Source organism: Physella acuta, unplaced genomic scaffold (genome assembly GCF_028476545.2).
Source record: "Physella acuta isolate Inbredline_101_S28 unplaced genomic scaffold, ASM2847654v3 ptg000335l, whole genome shotgun sequence".
NCBI lineage: Eukaryota > Metazoa > Mollusca > Gastropoda > Physidae > Physella > Physella acuta.
The window spans coordinates 584389-605000 of NW_026731854.1; the positions used below are offsets into that span (position 1 = coordinate 584389).

At 32.5% G+C, this 20612-nt stretch overlaps 1 protein-coding gene across 1 annotated transcript; it reads left to right on the forward strand.

The window, feature by feature from the left end:
• The first annotated feature begins 9682 nt into the window (after nt 1–9682).
• Nucleotides 9683–13332, forward strand: LOC131940887 (uncharacterized). The gene is made up of 7 exons (XM_059299791.1): nt 9683–9778; nt 10826–10858; nt 11082–11413; nt 11616–11707; nt 11795–11912; nt 12288–12416; nt 13227–13332. The coding sequence occupies exons 1-7, from the start codon at nt 9737–9739 to the stop codon at nt 13330–13332; spliced, it is 852 nt and encodes a 283-aa protein (XP_059155774.1). The 5' UTR covers nt 9683–9736.
• The last annotated feature ends 7280 nt before the right edge of the window (nt 13333–20612 follow it).

Below are 20612 nucleotides of genomic sequence, written 5' to 3' on the forward strand. Positions count from 1 at the left end.
CCGGAATGTAAAAAAAGCGACGCTTCCTTTTGTTACCCGAGTCTGGTCTAGTCTCCTCTTTCAAATCAAACATCACTAGACCTGCCTTTATCCAGATGTACCTGTTTGTAACAGAACTTATGACTCGATGATGGCCATTACTTATTATTTTACTCTAAGCACAAAAAATGTTTCTAATATAACATTAATGTTTATAAAAATAGATGAGGGTAGTAATGGGGTACATTAAAAATATATACGTTATTTATTTTAAATTCCCGAGATCCTTATAACCAAAGGGACAGCGTGTTCCTTAAGTGAAAGTAATGTTATTAATTTATGATTTTTGTTTCAACGCGATCATAGATCTCTTACTTTATAAGAATACTAATCTGAATGATAGATGTATGATATTGAAGCTATAACAGCATTAGTAAACATCATCCTACCTGTTGCCGAAATTATTCTTTTTAAAATAATAAGCGATGCCCCTTTTTATTCGGTTATTGCCAAAATACTTTCCAAATCCTGTAACAATGTAGATATATCTGTCTTCTTCTGCCTGTGTTCGGCCATACACTGTATAAAGTTAAAAATGTATTGCAGTATATATTTACATTAATAAACAAGCAAACCCGAATTTAACCTACCTTAGATTAACTCATTCTTTAATGATATTGTTATTTCTGATGTAAATTGATAATTACTAATATAGTAATGTAGTTTCATGTGCCGAGTTCACAAGTGAACTCTAGTTCACTTGCCCTATAGACCGTCAGGTTAGAAAAGGCAACTTTACTTTACTTTTAATATAGTGTATCGATTTTACTTGATTTATTGGGATGTTGAGTAAATAAATTAACAAAAAGCTAACCGACAATTATAACTGTGTGTATATAGGACGAGAAGATCCCTACTTCAGCTCATATAGTATGTCACTGATCAGGCAAGGGACAGAACTCTAGTTAGTAAACCAACTCACCATCGCTCATGCGGCAAATAAACTGTACAACTTTCTTTAAAGCATCTTTAAATTTCATTCGTCTCACGTCAATCTTCTTGTCATCAGGTTCACTGGGGGGGGGGGGGGGAGGGGCAGGGGATGGGTAAAAAAGTTGTGACAACTTTAACGAATTTAAAGAAACTCAATTTCAAACAAACTAACTAATTTCAAAAAACTAAATTTCAAACAAAACTTTAAACCAACAAAATGCTAAACAAAATTTGAAACAAACTAAATTTGAAGCAACAGAAATTTTAAAAACACTAAATTTTAAACAAACAAAAATTTAAACCAATTAAATTTTAAACAAAGTAAGCCATGTAAATGAACTTGGATGTAAAATTGAGAAAAATCCCACATGAATATCTACAAATAGGCGATAAATAGTTGTTGTGTATGATTGCTATAAACTCGTCATCAGACAGTCTAAGATTGTACATGATTGAAAACAAACAAAAGTACCAGAACTTTTCTCATGAAAACAAACAAACAAGGATACCAGACATTTTCTCTTCAAAACAAACAAAAATACCAGAAGTTCTCTCCATTTCTCGGCAAGGCACTGACTGACCGTGACTGTTGTTTTTCCTTTCGCATCGACGTTTCATATTGGAAGTTAATTTCTTCCTTTTGCCTTTTTTGTTTGACAAATGTGTACCTGTTTAAAATATATTTATCTCAAAGGAAAAAACAGCGTAAGTAAACTCAAGCGGCAAAAAATAATATCTTAATGTTTTGGCTTAGTATACAGAAAAAAGCACCAAAATTTTACCTGAAACAAATGCCATATAGCTTCAGGTATTTTTCTATCATCTGTTTCATTGCGTTACTGGCTGATTCATCTGTCGTATCAATCATTATGTTAAAGTAGAAGTTCACTGACGAACCACTTGTGTCTGTGTTACCTTCAAAGATCAGATCTACTAGCTCATTCCATTTTCCCAGTTACACAATAATGTTCTAAAATTTTAATAGATTATATGTGTCTTTGGAACTATTTTTTAAATACGAAATACAATTTTGATTAGTTAAAAATGTTAAGGTTTAATATAAATTGCTATATACAACAGTTTCTTCTTCTTCTTATTAGTTCTTAATATTTAGTGTTGGGAGGGATCAAGCCTTATCTACCAAGAGGGTTTAAGCTCGAGACTTTTTTCGAATTTATCAACCATGAGCTTTGCCGACTCGACAATGCTTCCATCACAATTAAGGATTACGTGTCAACTGGTTATGCGCCATTGAGGCCATTGACTCCGATTTCAGCCAGCTTTTCTTTTTGGATTTGCTTCAATAGCCTTTGTCCAACCAAGAACAAACTACAAGACAGCAGTTGTTTGATTTTGGAGGTGTCTCTCCTAGAAGAGTTGCTGTCCCCAGCTAACGAGCCTCATCTGCCCGAGGGGTCGAACTCGAGATTTTCGGTTTAGCAACCACGAGCTTTACCGACTCGACCACGCCGACCCCTACAACAGTTTAAAAAGAATTTTTTGCTCAACACACTAATTTTTTCTGGACACAAGTCCAACATAATTTTAAATAGAAGAACACCCCTAATACTGTTTATATAATCTAACTATTAAAACCAACATTGAATATAATTGGAACAGGTAAACTCCATATTTCTAAAATGTTTTTCTTAATCTTTACCTTCATAATTGTAAATATCTTCATTTAAACCCTAATTGTCCAGTAGGTTGTATTAGTCGATGTATCTTTTTCTTAACAGTTATAGCTAGCACAATCTTACAAAGTGTTTCTTCCGGATGTTTCAAGGAAAAAGTGTATTTACTTTATTTTAAATGCATAAAAACGTTTTAGTTACAAGCATATGTGCAATAGTGCACTTAAATTAGAACATAAATGATTTTCTATAAATATAGAAAAATGAAGTACTATTTAAATCAAGTTCTTACTCGAAAGTCATCTCATTTGGGAGCAGAAGTTAATGAATCCGTAATTAAAATCGAAACATTAATTTGATTAGACCTCATGTTAAAATGTAATAGTCATATAATTTTAGCCTTTTAAACTTTTAAAAATAAAACAAAAATAATAGAACTAACCTTCCATAAAATCCGAGACAAATTTTTCCAGTATAGCTTTTGCGTCCTCGATACTCTTATGTCTGAGGTCTACAGTAGAAATCAGCACACTTTTTGTGAAATACAATATTTTATTTTAATAATTCTGATCAGTATTTGTTAGAATAGGATATGGGCCTATATTATAATCCGTGTTTTTATTAACTCATTTCTCTGCCTGAAGTTTTTCAATTAAAAATTAATTTAAAAACCTTTTAACATACCAGAGGACAGTTCAAACATGGCACTTGGTTTAGTTTCAGTACAAGTGTTAGACAAACCTTTTAGAAGTCGTGGGTGTGCGGGATGTTACAGTGTGCGTGGACCTCTGGTCTTCATCGTCACTGTCCGAGATGATGTCTTCTTCGACGTCCGCCTTAGCACTCAGATCAACACGAACCTCACCACGAGATATCCTCAGAATACTGTAGCGTATTTGATTAAACGTATCGACTTTTTATTTAATGAAAAAAACAGAGAGTACACTACAGTCTTCAAATTGTTAATCGCACATAATTTGTCCCATTCAGAATAAAAACTAACAACTGTGTAGTGTCGATTTGTTTAAAGGGATTGCGCCCATCATCGTACAGGTTAATCTGGAATGATGAATTCTGCATTTTTTTCCTTTCCTCCACCTCTGCACCATTCTACGCAGTAAACACTCATCTAGTAGCGTCAGTTTTGTTTAGGGCAGGGTGGGCAAATGTTTTGGCCCGATGGCCACTTTGTGGCAGCGGATTTTAAAACAATTGTATTCTTTAGTTAACATTACATTTCATTTCAAAAAAATTATAAATGGTATGAAAAAAATCAATTAACAAAACTTGCCTGCTTTACCAAAGAAATATGTGTCCATTCTTTATTAAATACACGAGATTCATCACAAATTTTACGCTTTTTTGGAGGGTTCATGGCTTCATTTAATTTGGAAATTTTAAAATGTTACTGTTGCATAGACAAAAATGAAAAAAAAAGGTATTTTCACTGCATGCGCATTGACATAGCCGCTCTAATGGAAAAAAATATGAGACGACTTTCGGTCGCTTACATGAAGCAAATCTCAATTCAAGGTGGGGTTTTCTGAATGCCGGACGGGACACACACAAAAAAAACTATTTGGTGGGCCGCATGTGACCCGCGGGCCGCAATTTGCCCGCCCTGGTCTAGGGTAACGAATATTTAGACTTTTGGGTATGTAAATAAACACATCACACACTATAAAACTAATTACGCACATCCAAACGAATTCCACTTACCCATTTCTATAGCCAATACGTTTAAGATGTTTATCAACCTTATACTTTATGACTGATAACTCTCCCTTATTAGTTCCCTTGAAGCCAGTGACAATGTAGACATACTTTATTTTCTCATCTTCACCACTTTTAATATACTCTAGTTCGAAAAGAAAAAAGTGGGTCAACAACTGTAGTATTTGTTCTAATTTTTACAGTAATTAATTTGTTTTACATTTTATTTTGTTTAAAATTCACATAAAGCAAAGGGGCATTGTTTTTTTTTTTAAATTTGAACTCAGCACACTAAAAATATTGTGCATAACGTGTTATCAGTGCTGACTCAAATTATGTATCATACGATGTTGTTTCATATCATATTTTGTTTTCTTTTCACTTTGAACTGATGTGTTTTGTTCTATAGCGTATTCAATGTTGTTTTATCGTGTGGAGTTGCATCAACTATTTCGTGTTGGTTTTCTGTCGCGAAAACTAAAATTCAATATCGATTTCGACTAATCAGTCTACATTTAATTTTGGTTGACGTGTGTTTTTCTAATAAATTCACAAATTACAAAAACAAATTAAAACATAATGTAAATGTTTTCAATTAAACAAAAAAGTTGACAATGACTTAGTTTGTAAAAAAAATATAGTATTGCATTTTCTCCATCTTAAATAATCAACACTTAAAACTATAAGCTATAGAGCAACATCACCAAACTTTACTGAACACATTTCTTTAAAAAGACTTCACCTAACCTACCTCCGTATCTGTAGGTCAGAAATCTGTACAAGTAGATCATAGCGTAGTCAAGCCTCATTCCTCTTAGATCTATTTTACATTCTGGGAACTCGCTGAAATAAAGCACACTGATAACTTATGATTAGTAATTCATGTTTTTTCAATAATTCATGTTTTCAGTAATTCGTGTGTTTTCAATAATTCATGTGTTTTAGTAATTCATGTATTTTCAGTAATTCTTGTGTTTTAGAAATCGATGCGTTTTTAGTAATTCATTTGTTTTCAGGGCTTAATATGTTTTCAGTAATTGATGTGCTTTGATTTACTGATTTTAAAAAAGAATTCTAAGCATTAAAACCATTAAGTCTTACCTTACATGTCCACTTATATTACTTTCATAGCTTTCTTCACGGCATAATAAAATATCTTCCTCCTCAAGAACACTCTCTTCTTGTACGTTAACTTCAAACTCCCTGACAAAAAAAACCTTATTATTACATTTATTATATATATATATATATATATATATATATATATATATATATATATATATATATATATATATATATATATATATATATATAAGGGACATTTTATATATATAAGGGACATTTTATTTCGTCACTTATTCCATCTTAGTTAATAAACCTTAAACTATATGTTAGTAGTTAACCATTTAACCAGGTATTTACCTAATTGTAAACTGTTTATTTTACTGATTTATCAATAAAACTGTTCAATATCCTACTTACCTTCTGTCTTTTGTTGACCTTTGTTCTTGCTGATTACTATCAGCGCAGTTCGATGCTTGAGTACATTCGTCTGCGTCTTGGTGATGGTGTGGTGTAGTGGTGCTCGATTCTGTCGTGCCGTGTATCAAAATATTGACAGGGACAGTTGAGTCGTTGTTTTCTTTTGTCTTGTTTGGTTTCGAACCCTGACCATCTGGGCATGACGTGATGAGGAATGTACTGTCAGGGGTTTCAGGTCCTGCATTTGATTGATCGATTTCTTCAGTGTGGTACTTGAACGTTTGGTTTGATGAAGACGTTATTTGACTAGGTTTGTATACTGATGCTCCAGTCTTATTGCTTACTCTACTTCCTATTTCATCGTTGTTCACAGCCGTGGTTGTAAGGGTACTCTCTAATCTGTTAGCAGGCTCTGTATCATTTAATCCGCTTCTTGATCTGCTTGTGGCTGGAGCAGTGATACAACTTCTATGACGTTCTCCCGTTTTTCTGCCTGTTTTAGCGGTAACTGTGCTCACGTAAGACATGCGATGTGTTGATACACGGTCATTTCGTTTATATGTATCTCGTCTTGCATTTTTTTGTATTGTTGGTCTCATATAACAGCAAACTATCTAAGATGTAATATGTTATACTTAATTAGATTTCCAGTTTATATTGTGAAACTATATATATATATATATATATATATATATATATATATATATATATATATATATATATATATATATATATATATATATATATATATATTAAAGCTATGCAACTGTTTATTAAATGAGCGAAAATGTAATACATGGACTATTGCCCAGTATTTTCTTTGATAGAAAAATCAAATTAAAATTATTGTTTCACATTAAATAATAATGATTAAAATTACTTTTTTTTCTTCTAAATAAAATTAGTTATAGCGCTTATTGTTATTACCAAAATTAGAAACGCCACAAAAATTTCCACAACGATCTGGACACATGCTTCGATGCTGATGTACAACTAGTGATTGAATATGAGAAACAAATGATCCATTAGCATGCAAACAACGTTAACAAAATAGCCTACATCATTTCCGTCAAGTGTATGAACCACAACGAGAATAGAACTTTTTTTCTGAACAAAATTACCTACCCAATACAGAAATCCTAAAATCCACGTCCACATAATGAGATCAACAAAAAACCTTGAACTACCGACACATCCGCAAAACGTGTATTGATATGCCTATAGTCCACAACTGTGAATGTTTTGACTGGCTTGAGTAAACGACCTTGCATACCTAAGTAAGACAGCTGGTGTCCAACAAACAAAAAAATTGCTAAGCTGTTACCAGCTTTTAAAAAAAAAATTAATCGAAGAATAAAAAACTGAATTTGCATTCATAACCATATTTGATTGAACACTTAAAAAGTGTGAATAAATCGTGAATAGATTTACACACAATGGGGAGGGGTTTAACTTTTGTTAAGTGTTTTAGTTTTTTTGACGTCATGGGGTTAGGAATGTGAATACATAGAAACATATTGAAACGCTATGCTTATTCTAAGGAAAGGGGTTTGGTTTTGAGATTTAATTTAAACTTCTTCTCGTTTGTAATTTATTGTAATCACTAGCGTACCCGTACAGTGCGTTGGTGAGGTCTTAAAATGATTTCATCAATTTGTTGTAGTTTGGAATTTCTAAACCTGAGTTATTTTAATTTTTTTGGACCATACTTACTTGTTAGGGCGCAGCTTATTTCGCAATATCACTATCCGTAATAGAGTGGTAAAAAATACATCTTCGATCATCCGTGTATGAGGGGCGTCACAATGTGCTTTCGTAGGGGTATTTGATACCGCCCCAGGTTCGGTTTAATAATTGAATGTCGTTTGACATAAGGTTCTCTTTAAAACGAATGTAGGCGCCATTGTGCACAAAAGCTGAGGGTGCTGCAGATGCCCTGAACGCCGAGGGGTGCCAGTGGATTCGCCTGGTGGGGTATGACCCTGCAACCCCATGTGCAAAACGTCCAATAGACTTAACCAAGGTTGTAAGAATGCAGCGAGGGCAATCTGGGCGCAGAAACCGCCCTCCCTTATATTTATAACTACTTTTTTATATAAGAAATCTTCTAATCAGTTTCTCATCTACTCCTCAGAGTTTCAAAGTAATCCAATAAAAGGTTTTGTAATGCATAAATGATAAAAAGAGACACAAACAGACCGACCCATATATGTATATATATATATATATATATATATATATATATATATATATATATATATATATATATATATATATATATATATAAGGGGATATCCAATAAAATAAAGTATAACATGTCAACATGATATGCACCATTTGACCTGTTGACGCAAACTTCAGTCTCCTGTTACCTCTGGGTTAACTTTAGCCTTTGTTCATACACGGATAATCTTCAATGCAACAGTTGTTTTATGTGGCAAGTTTTTACTTTTTACAGAGTCTATAGAAAGTATTGTAATCGTGCACAAAATTCACATGCATTTTTGACAGTTTTCACCGTTATACACCTCAGTTCTTCATCATATACGGAGTATAGGGCACTTAATCGGACTAAATTAAAATGCAGATTTATCAAAATCTATATCAAAATCTAGGCGTTATATGTGATATCTAGTAGGAAAAAGTTAGTTTTGCAATCTTTTCTCTATGTCTGTGTGTCTGTGTGGATGTGTGTCTGAGAACACAATAACTTGAGTACGTTACAGATAAGTGGGAGTGGAACTTATTATACATTTGGTTTTTCAAAAGCCTATAACTCGAGTACTTTTTGTGATAGATAGACGAAAACTCATACACAAGTAAAAGATCTAATTGTCTGTCGAACTTTGAGTAATTTCCGGTACTGGAAGTAGTACTTTACAATGTTTCCGGTTTCTCAAAAAAAAACACCATAAGAATGTATAAAGTACTAATGTTCCACACTATTATACACGGATTGTTTGATGTTCTCATGGTGCGCAGCTATTTTTTTTCTACGAGATTCTATTCTATTTTTAAAAAGTGTATGTATGTAAAATTTGCCATCCTCCTTATAAGTTTATTCGATAACGTTTAGGAACGATCACTGCCGCTTTATGTGTATACAGAGTTTAGATGAATTATTCTAATTAATAATTGAATATATTGACAGTTTTCGCCTTTTTATACATCCCTACTTTATCATATACGGAACAAAAAGGATCATTGTAATCATGCAAAAAATCTAAACGGAGATTTTGACAAACTTTGACGTCTTACATCCTTCCTGAACAGAAAAACTTGGTTTAGCTATTTCATTGTGATGCCTGTAAACGTTAAAGCTGAACTGATACATTTATTCGTAGTAATAGGTATTAGCCATGAATATTATTAGGGCTAGATTTTCGGAGGTTAGTCATGTTACTTAAATACATTTTTCTTCTAATGGCTTTATATTTATTTTTAAACAAAGCACTTCTTTTCTTTATATTTCTTTTTTATCCACGTAAATTTATAACTAAAGTATTCACAGGTCTATAAACGAAAATTGATTTTTTTTAGAAAAAAATCTATATTTTTGCTTTCAAAATCATTGATAAGTGTGAAACCAATATAGATTTTAATTTTACTTTCACTTGATAGGTCTATCCTTATACATATTAAAAATAAAGCCAAGATTTTGAAGTAAATTAACTTATTTCCAGTAATAATTTTCTCAATCCACTGTATCGTGTTTCCAGTATCGTTTTAAATGTGAGAATCGATACCACCATTAGCGAGTTAGTCACACCATGAAATAACTGAGTTATCGCCCCGACCTAACGTGTTACCACGACCCGTCAACCAGCGAAGCGTAACGATCTATAAACGACTACTGGGAACTTATCGACACATTACACGAAGACTGTTTTCTTGAATAGACTCTGCAGTAAGCTGCAGAACAAATTCTCACAAAAATGTGGGTTTTTCTCAACCTTGTGATTAACTTCAACTGCATAGTAAGTTGAATTTCTACAGTGATACAATTTAGTGATTTTAAGTGACTTTGTGCAATATAATTGATATTTTTGTGTGTTTAAATGATTGTACTATACTTGAGTTTACACTCGACATAGCACGCGATCTAGGTCAAGGTTACTATACAACATGCGTTCTAGATCTAGTTCAGCTTGCGAGCGATCGCTTCTTTTAAAGACGTTTCATTTAACAGCACTGCACTCTTACTTTATAATAACTTTTGACAATCATTGAAGAACACAGTGTTAACAGCTGAATTCATTATTAACGGGAGGCGTACTTACACATTCCTTGTGGTAGAGGCGTAGCGACCCCTCCCGGCGCCCGGGGACAAACTTTCGATTTGGCGCCTCCACATATATTTTTATATTTATAATTCAAAACAGCAGCTAAATGAGCTTATTTGGGCGCCCCTAGGGTCGGCGCCCGGGGACATATATACCCCCGTTTGCCCCCCCCCCCGTCGCTACGCCTTTGTGTCGGACGCTACTGATATATTTATATTTTTAGCCGTTTTATGTGTACAATTTACAATGATACTTTATAATTTAAAACTGTCTTTATAAACATTAATTTTACAAAGGGTTTATTTTTAATATGGAATAGGAAAAAAAGTGTCAAGTAAAAGTAAAATTAAAATCTAAATTGGTTTCACACTTAGCAATGTTTTTAAAAACAAAAATGCTGATATGTGCATGATTACAAAAAAAAATAACGTTTAGCTCAATATAGTAATATTCGAATAACTATCCTTTAAAAATTATGTAAAAGCAAATCAAGATTTTTTCTGACATTTTTAGTTTTCTTTATTATGTTTACATTTATGAAAGTAAAATCATTTTATTCCCTTTTCTCTTTTTCTCTCCCGCTTTTAATTCTCCCTTTCACTTTCTCTGTAACTCTCTCTCCCTTCCCCTCTCTATTTCATGCTTTTTCTCTGTCTCTATCTCTTCTATCTCAATTTTAAAAAAAATATTAAAACACAAATCTAAAATACACCATTGTATTTTTCATTGAAATGCTTGCAGCTTCTCGAAGTATTGTATGCTGTCTTTGTTGTGGTATGTATTAACACACAGTGCCTTATATATTTTGATAGACAGCTGTATTAAATGTTCAATTTGTATATATAACTGCAACTCAGTATCATGTAAATGAATAACATAATAAAAAGATAGTCATAAAAAATGTACTTGCGTTAATGACCACATAATAAAAAAAAAACCTACATAGGTTTTTAACTCTACTATGACTAACATTTATCTTACGTATCTTAATGTACAGATGGACATTGAGAAGAAGTCTAGGAGAAATCAACATGTGTCATCTCGATCTAAAAATTGCATCAATCACACGAAAAAAACGTTGGACAACACTACAGAGTGTACCCAGCCGAAAGCACAGAAGTCAAGAAAATCACGTTCTAAACGTAAAACATCCCAACCAACTTGTGAAAAGAAGAAGAAAATCAAACTAAAATATTTTAATAAGCATGGGTCGTCCCCAGAAAGCCCGACAAATAGCGGCCACAAGCAGGAAACACTTAACCAAATGAAAAGAGTAGACAAATATAAACAAACACAAGAAAGAGCAAACTTAACAAATCAACATATAAAGTAAATTGAAAAATCTTTTATTATTCAACTTTCGTACATTTAATTTTAAATGAGATTTACAAAACTAATTTTACCTCAGAAGAACAAATATTAAATTTATAGCAAGGCTACAATACAAACAATAAATACCAGTAACAAGGATAATAATATAATATAAATACTATTATATGTTTAGACTAAAACGTTAACATTTATTCAGCAGAAGCCCAAGTTTACCTCTACTTTGCTTAGACGGAATGAAACGAAAGAGAATTTTCGAAAATATTAACATATTTTTAGGAGAACAGATTCGTAGTAAGTAAAACATTTATTAGAAATTCAAATATTTTTTTCTAAAAGCGTTCTCTCATCCATATTTAATAAAAAAATTTAATTGTTTAGTTTACACAAGGTCATACGCGCCACACAACAGGTATGTTTACATTGTGATGATTAAAGTTGGAGACTTAAGCAGAGCAATTGAGGATCACCTGAAAAAATTACATTTTATACCTGACAGGTAATGTTATTTTGGTTTCTAAATAAAATAATAGAATGTTTGAATATAACAAAATACATATAATAATAATATAATAACAAACATACATTCTAATATCTAATAATTCAATGTAAAACCTAAATAAACTACATAAAATGGAATATTTAAACAAATAAGTATTGTCAATGATATTTGTAATAGAATGTTAATAGAAGAACAAAATATTTATACCTAGAAATATTAATCCTTATAAAAAATATATGAATCTTGAACAGACTTGCTCTAATACTTTAAAGTAGTTTAAACTACCAATACTGCTCTTTTTAAGTATACTCACATACAATGGTTTTAAATGGATTGATGTACAACTATGTTAATAAATTATCCACTGTGCAGGTCTTATCTGTGGATGATCCCGAATGTCATGCTTCGTGTAGACCTGAATGCGCAATGTACAAAATACAATATACAAATCGTCGACGGTAAAGATCTAAAACAAACACTGACTAGCCTTGTGTATTGTAGGTAAGAGCGAACTAGACTATGTATTTCAGTAGCGTAGCGAGGGGGGGGGGACATATGTCTCAGGGCGCCGACCTTAGGGGGGGCGCCAAATTGAAAGTTTGAGGGGGGTGCAAATTAAAAGTTCGAGGGGGGGTGCAAATCGAAAATTTGCTCCCAAGGGGGCGCCAAATTGAAAGTATGTCCCCGGGCGCCGGGAAGGGTCGCTACGCCTCTGATGTATTTTGTTATTTTGTTTCTCCTATAATATCATTAACTATTAATTTCATCCTTTTTCTTCTTTAGTTTTTTAATTGTGAAATATTTTCTTTTAAATAAAACTAATCAGCGTTCACCATCAAGCTGCAGTAAGTTTAACAGGCATCAAACCCATACAATGCTAAGATATTGAATGGCTTGCTCCCTAGAGTTGAGACAGCGCAGCAAATACGGGTGTAAACCAAATAAGGGCGCAATAACAATCTACTTGGAAGAAAAACTAATTAAAAGGCAGAACTGCATTACACTGTAAGACCTACCGAACGCCACATGTAATAAATGAATAGTATCAATAAGATCCTACCCAGACCAACTTTACATAATTTAAGCGCATATACAGGCAGAGTGTGTATGATACAGATTTTGATATATCATCGGCACAGATCAAATAAAATACTGGTCCCACCATCAAGACGGACTTGCTTTAGAGGAAATAAATTATATTCCCCTTATATTTAACTATTTCTTGTTCCCATATAGCTGGTCTTATTTAAGATTTACATATATCTATTCTCACAAACTCTGTCCTTAGTTAGGATGTACATCTTTCATCAGATCGCAAGACTGTAGTCTAGATTTGCACTTGCTAACAGTAGAGCGCGCTATGGAAGTTTTTCACTTCTTTTATCAACAAAAGAAGAAAGGTATGCGCATAAGATGATGGTGTAACATTTATTATTTATAACTCCAATTTTATACAAATATAAACTAACTCTACTATAAGAAAAAAAATGTATAAATATTCCTTACAGTATAAAGCTTTTAAAGCTAAAAATAAGAGGATAAAGGAAACGTATGATAAGACAGTAAATTTAGGTACACCCCCCGCCACTCTCCATACAATCTACATACAATCAGTGTTATCTAAATCCAGAGGCGTAGCGAGGGGGGAGGGTTGCGGACCGCACCGGGTGACACCATTTAGGGGGGTGACACCAAGGCAAAAAATAGCAAAATATATAGAGAAAAACATGAGTGGGTGGGTGGAAATCGAAAGTTTGAGGGGGGGGGGGGGGGTGTGCAAATCGAAAACTTGAGGTTAGGGGGGATGCAAATCGAAAATTTGTCCCCGGAAGGGTCGCTACGCCTCTGGGGGGAGGGTGACACCATTAAGTTCCGCACCGTGTAACACCCGACCTCGCTACGCCACTGTCTAAATTAAAACTAGCTGACAGGGTTGCACAAAAGCAAATGTTTGGATTTTTTTTTCTTACACTACGCGTCAAATCTAATCATTGTTTTAATGGGATTTTCTCTTCTAGAACAAGTGCCAACAATCAACGTCAACACAGGTCGAGGGACACACAGCCAACATGGGATACCACGGATAAAGCCGGCAGTGGAGGAATACCTGCAACAAAACAACATAAAGTATGTGCAGGAGTTCATATCGGAAGTTTGACTCGCCATAAATAAATAAATAAATATATATATATATATATATATATATATATATATATATATATATATGTGTGTGTATATATATATATATATATATATATATATATATATATATATATATATGGTTTTTTTCAGACGCATATGGACGTCTCATGGAGGTTGTGTTGAAATATATTTGCAGTGAAGTTTTTTGTCAATACTGCACAATTCGTACTTCACTTCATGGGGCTCATATGGCCAACACAATTAGCGATGACGTAGGGCCTATATGATTTGCAATCACATTTTCACCTTTTTTTTTATATTAATATATCAATGTTACCTTAATTATGTTTTACATCAAACGTACTGATGTGTGTATTTAGGTTTAGGCTTTAACGCCGTTGTTGTTGTTTGTGTGCGTGTGTGTATTTGTGTTTTAATTTTATAGATTTTTTTTTCTTTGAATAGCAAATGAACACTAATTCATGTGCTCTATTAAACGCTTAGTCCTAAATGATATTTTTGCTTTTTTCAAACTGAATATATTTCTTTAATGTAAAAAAAAAATCATTGCATGCCTAATAAACAAAATGATTTTCTTTACACTTTGTTTGTAATAATAAAAGTCCTGGCACTCAGATTTTTTCAGTAGTCAACCATGAAATGATTTCTTGCAATGCAGTAAAGTCAAAAACAGAAATATTTGAATTTTTTCCATAAAAGACCTAACCAATTCAGAAATAAATATCATCGTAAATTGCATAAGTTAAAATTTGCTTAGTGAAAAAAAATAGTTGCAGTTTTTAACAAACCAATAACATCAAACTTCGGTAAGATAGTGAAAAAAATAAAATACACGAAATACGTAATTTCTTGGTTAATAAGTTTTGCCATAAAAAAATAAACCTAGGCACCGCATTGAATGTTTGTAAAAAATATAATTGCCAATGTGTTTTATTCAGTGGCAAACATGAAAACCGTCAGAAAAATCGTCATATATAATTGTGTATGAAGAAGAAGAACGTCCGATTGAGAAAAAAAAATAGTTAAAACATAGTGTGACAACTGTCTGGGCGTTATATTTTATTGCTTTTTTTTTTTTTTTTTTTTTTTTTTTTTTTTTGAGTCAAACGCAATTGGGTAAAAAAATCCGATAAATTAACAATACGTTTTGTTCTTTTTACCACTAGATAACTTCTCATACTTTTTTTTTCATTTAACTCTTAATAGAAGTTTTCAGTGTACATATATGAATTTTATTGTTTAATCAAATAATCAATTTTTAACGGTATTCATCGCTTTTTTTATCCATTTGTATGTCTGTGTTATGTGCATCTGTATTAGTGTTTGTCGGTATATGTCTAAATATGCGTGTGTCTGTTTGTATCTGTATCTGTGTATGCGACTGTATGTGCGTGCCTGTATGACTCTATCAGTATGTGCGTATTTATTGTGTTCAAGTGTATGCAATCTTATATATACATTATATTTTAGTTTATGTTATTGAGAAATGAATGTTTAACTAATTATGAATAAATCAGATGAAAAAAATAACAAAATCTCAGTCAACATTTATGTACACATTTCATACAACTCTACTATGTACATATTGTCCTTGAACCACCTCTATTCTAAGTGTGTATAAAAGCGTACTGCAGCTTTACAAAGTCCCATTGAGCCGTCACTGGTAATCGATCAAGGAATGAATTATTGATTTCAGCAATCTTGGTGAACATTGGTCTCTGATCAACATTTATCAAACTACTAAATACGTGTACATAGGCGTTTCTAAACATACTATAATCTACAATTATATTGATATACAAATGACAAATGTTACCGAGCTGTTCATATTCAAAGTATAAAACAAATGTATGTATATCCATATTAACAAACAATTAGGTATTTCTTTATTTAATAGCTGATCGGTGATAAAAAATTTATACTGTTCATAACCGTATAAAACATAGACCAATCTACAAAATAGGCCTACCAATAAAAAGTTTATGCAGAAAAAAATGAAATTATTTTAGAAAAGGTTTAGGCGGAAGAAATATATCCTATATTTTGGTTCAAAGCCGCCGGGGAGGTCGTTGTAATAGGGCTGGTAAGTAGGTCACCAACCAGTTTTATGGCTCATGCAGGTTTTATTAAGCCGTAGAGATGGTTGGTGACCTACTTACCAGCCCTATTGGTACAGGTAGTAGGAAGGTAATTTTATAATAAAAAATTATATATATTATATAAAGATATTCTCTCGACTTACAGAAGAAACAAATAAATTATTCCTTATTAAAATAAAAACTGAATAACAAAATTAAACATAAAATACACAGTAATGACACAGTATTCATACGATCGTTTAACCTGTATAGACAACTCTTAGCAATATTTTACATAACGGGAAATACGCAGGGCTAAGTATATAAGCAATTTTGTAACTTTTCACGCTTCCTTAAAACACAAAGATCTTTTATTTATAAGTTCAAATTATAATTAGGGCGTAGCTTGAATTTTTTGAATGAAACCAAGTCAAGCGTGTCGAACCGTACTGTTGCGTGTAGTTTGTCACGTACTCTAGTTTAGTGCCCGGCTTGACTGAACGTCGATTCTATCGACCGGTTGGATCTAATAGAAACATATCACGTGCCAGCTTTCGTTAATAACCTTGACATACAATACTGTAGAACTTCTTACGATTTCACACGGTGTACGCTTATTTTCGTCAATTTAAGATGTGGATATTCTTCTACATTTTAATTAACATCAACATCCCTGTAAGTACTTCTTATTAAAGCAGTAAACTAATAATAATGTTGTAATATTAAAATGCTAAGGTGCAGACACTATTATGCAAATCATGTTAAGGCTACAGTGTACATAAATTCAACAACATGCCATATTTTTAAAAAAATGCTAATGTATTTTCAGCTTCTTGGACTTTTGCATGCAGTAGTTTCTTTGGTATGTAAAAAAAATGTACTCTTTTCTCGTAAAATAAAAATCATATTGATTCTAAATGAAAATAGATGCATACTTCACGTGCTATTTCAATGTATTGTCAAAACAACATAACATTAATTTGTAAACTACAAAATGTAATAGTTAAACAAACATACATCTTGGCGTTTTAAAAAGGTATATCTTTAATATAAAATAAAATATTTTATACAGATAGATAATGGAAAGAACTCTGAAATAAATCAACACATTTCTTCAGCGTCATCTTCCAAATTCTTTGTACCTTGTGACCAACAAAAAGAGAAAGGAAAATGTTTACCATGTACGAAACTACAAAAGTCAAAAAAGAGAATTTCATACTCTAAGAAGGCTACCAAAATATCGACACAGAAAAAGAAGAAGAAAAGTTTACGAAAATTTTTTCATAAACATGGCTCATCCCCGGAACCACAAGACACGTCCGTGGAATCTTTACCACGAGAATCAAACACCATTCTGACACGAAATGAAAAAGCCAGACAAAGACGTGAGAAGACACAGTTGGATCTTCAGAGAAGAAAGTAATGCAGATGTTTATTGTGTGCTGTGTAGTTTAGTTGAATTTATAATTTGTATATTCAATCTTTTTTTTCAATAACTTGAATATAATTATTAATTAATATGTATATTAATATATATAATATTATATATTAATATAATTAATAGTTGGATCATTTTTTATTATTTTCCTTTAGAAAATCTTCACTGAAACAAGAACAAATTTTGGCTAGCACTATTGCAGAAGAATCAACTACTGCAACGAACCTAATGTAAGGAAATTATGGTATATTCGTGCCTGTTGTAATGAAGAATTGCCTTAAGAAAATATGTATATAAAAAGCAAATTAATGAATGTGTAAATTGAATATTTTTTTAACAAAATAGCATTATTAGTTGTATATTTTTTATTTTCTTATTAGACAATCTTTACTAAAAGAAGAAGAAATTTTGGCTAGTCTCATCGCAGAAGAAGCAACTACACCAACGAACATAATGTAAGAAAGTTATGGTATAATCTTGTTTACTGTCATAAAGGATAGTCTAAAATATTTTAAAATAAGAAAATTTAAAAAGCGAAGTAATGTAGAATGCATGCCCCACCCCCATTGCCATGTAAGATTTTATATTCTTCCCAAAATAATATTTACTTTAAATTACAATTTTATTTAAAAAAAAGCATTAAAGTAATCATCACTACAGGGTGGTCTGTTGTATTTTTAGAACAATTTCTTCAGATCATCTCCACTTGTCTGGTGTGAAAGAAAACCGAGTTCTAAGCAACATTTACACTTTTTTAAAGCAACGATTTCAAAGTAAGGAATATAGATGAATTGTTATATTGTATATATATATATATATATATATATATATATATATATATATATATATATACATGTTCGTGTATGTGTGTAAATTATAATCAATGAAATATTACTTTTAAACATTATAGTCTACGAAGAAAGTACTTACGATGCACAATATAGATATGCCGTTATTTTCACATCTGGATGCGAGTCTATGAGCAGAAGAATAGAGGCACATCTGAAGAAAGTTGGTTTCTGCCCTGACAGGTAACATACCTATGTAAATAATTAGAATTTTAACTTATGAAATATTACGGCATGTGAGACTGGATTAGGCTTAATTTTACATTATTTGACGGGTTGATAAATCATCGCACGGGCGTGGGCAAACTATTAGACTCACAATAAGATCACTACTATAATGTAGGCACAAATGCATTTTGAAAAACAAGGTTTTTAAACCAGTTTTCAAAAAAAGCGAACATTTGTACTATAAAACCTATTACTACTTTATTGTTTTTTTATATTTTTATTGTTTTAAACCTTTAGTTACAACAAAATCGTTATTTTCATCCGATATTTAATAGCTAAATTTAATGCTTAGAGTTAAAATTTAGTTTCACCTATACGTATCTCGTCACTCATCTAAGACCGTGTTGAATATATTGAACCCAAATTCATAATCTACATATCCTGCGGGGATTTTGCACTTAGAAGAAAATTGTATTTCCATTAAATTTGAGTTTTGGAACGGCGTGGCCAAGTCGTAGAGGGCTAGAATGCTAACCCGAAAGTCTTGAGTTCGAATCCGGATCTAGACAGTAGAACCTCTTTGAGTCAAGCTCTAACGGGTACCTAACTCATGTGAGGGGAATTTAGAGCAGCTAGGCATAGTGCTGACCACATTAACACATCATATGCCTAGGTAACGAGGCACATAGACGCAGTGTTTCTTCCAGACTTTTTTTCTCCGGGGGGGGGGGGCACTTGAAATTTTCGGGGGGGGGGGGGGGGGGGCAGTAGACTTTTTCGGGGGGGGGGAGGGCGAACACTGTTAAAAGTATATATTTTTTATATAATTTCCATTTCTTTCGGGGGGGGGGGGGAGAAGGGGGCGGTAGACTTTTTCGAAGGGGGGGGGGGAGAACAGAGCCGCCCCCCCCCCCCCGAAGAGATGCCTGGAAGAAACTCTGCATATACGATATTTCAGTTGCTCAATGGGTCGCTAGGTCTAAAGATGATTATTTTATGTAATTCTGAGTGATTTTTCACGTGTTTCTTGATCTCGGCATATGAAGTTATAGTGTAGTAATTGCTATTCCCAGCTGCCTTTATTTTCCCAACGTGAGTCAGTTCCCCATTAGAGCTGGGTGGACTCAAGAAAGTCCTAAAGTCACAAATCCACCCTATATTTAAACTCTAGATCTAAAGACTAGAGGTCTAGCGCTCTACCACTACACCACATGACGTCATCACTGCAGACTTGGATGCGTGGCGGGAAGATTACGTTCCTGCAAGCAGTGAAGACGATGACGTCGATGAGATCGATGAAACCGCGAATGTACTTCTCGTTTATAGGTTAAATTAATCTACTTCTAATTTGGTCAAAATATTTTTTTAGATACTGTTTTCCTAAATAATTAGACAACCAAACTAGCAAAAAGTTTTGCAATCCTTTAATGTTTAAGCTAAGTCATTGAAAACAACTTAGAGTGATGAATTATTTGATATATTTGGTACTAACTTGGGCTGAAGAAAAATTGGAAAACCTATCACTAAAGGGCCTGTACTCCTTTTTAATTAAAAAGTTTTCTCTAAAATGAATTCCCGTTCTTCATCTGCCTGGTAGGTTTGACTCAAAATATGTTTGTTTAATATTGTAATATTAACATGATATTGGATTGGAATTCGTGGATAGTGCTTTGTATTAAAAAATACTATTTTCTTTGTTACAGAACCGTAAATAATGTTTTAGATCTACACCTTCTAACAGTTGAACGAGCAATGCAAGTGTTTGAATTGTTTTATCTGCAGCAGAAAATGGGTAAAGGATTAATTATAAAAGTTGCAAAAAAATCTTGAAGAAATCTAAACAGAGAATCTAACCAAGTAGTGTTTCGTTAAAGTATTAACATAATTTCAACTTTTACTATTTATGAAATAAATGTATTTATTTTAACTATAAGTAATTGTTAAAACTTTGTACTTAACTATATTAGAAATTTGGTAATTGTATCCTTTAAATGAAATTATG

Coding starts and splice junctions, on each gene's coding strand:
- LOC131940887 (XM_059299791.1), top strand. CDS start 9,737: ATGTGGGTTTTTCTCAACCTTGTGATTAACTTCAACTGCATA. Junction 11,414..11,615: donor TTAACAAATCAACATATAAA/GTAAATTGAAAA, acceptor TTTATTCAGCAG/AAGCCCAAGTTTACCTCTAC. Junction 12,417..13,226: donor ACTAGCCTTGTGTATTGTAG/GTAAGAGCGAAC, acceptor ATCTTTCATCAG/ATCGCAAGACTGTAGTCTAG.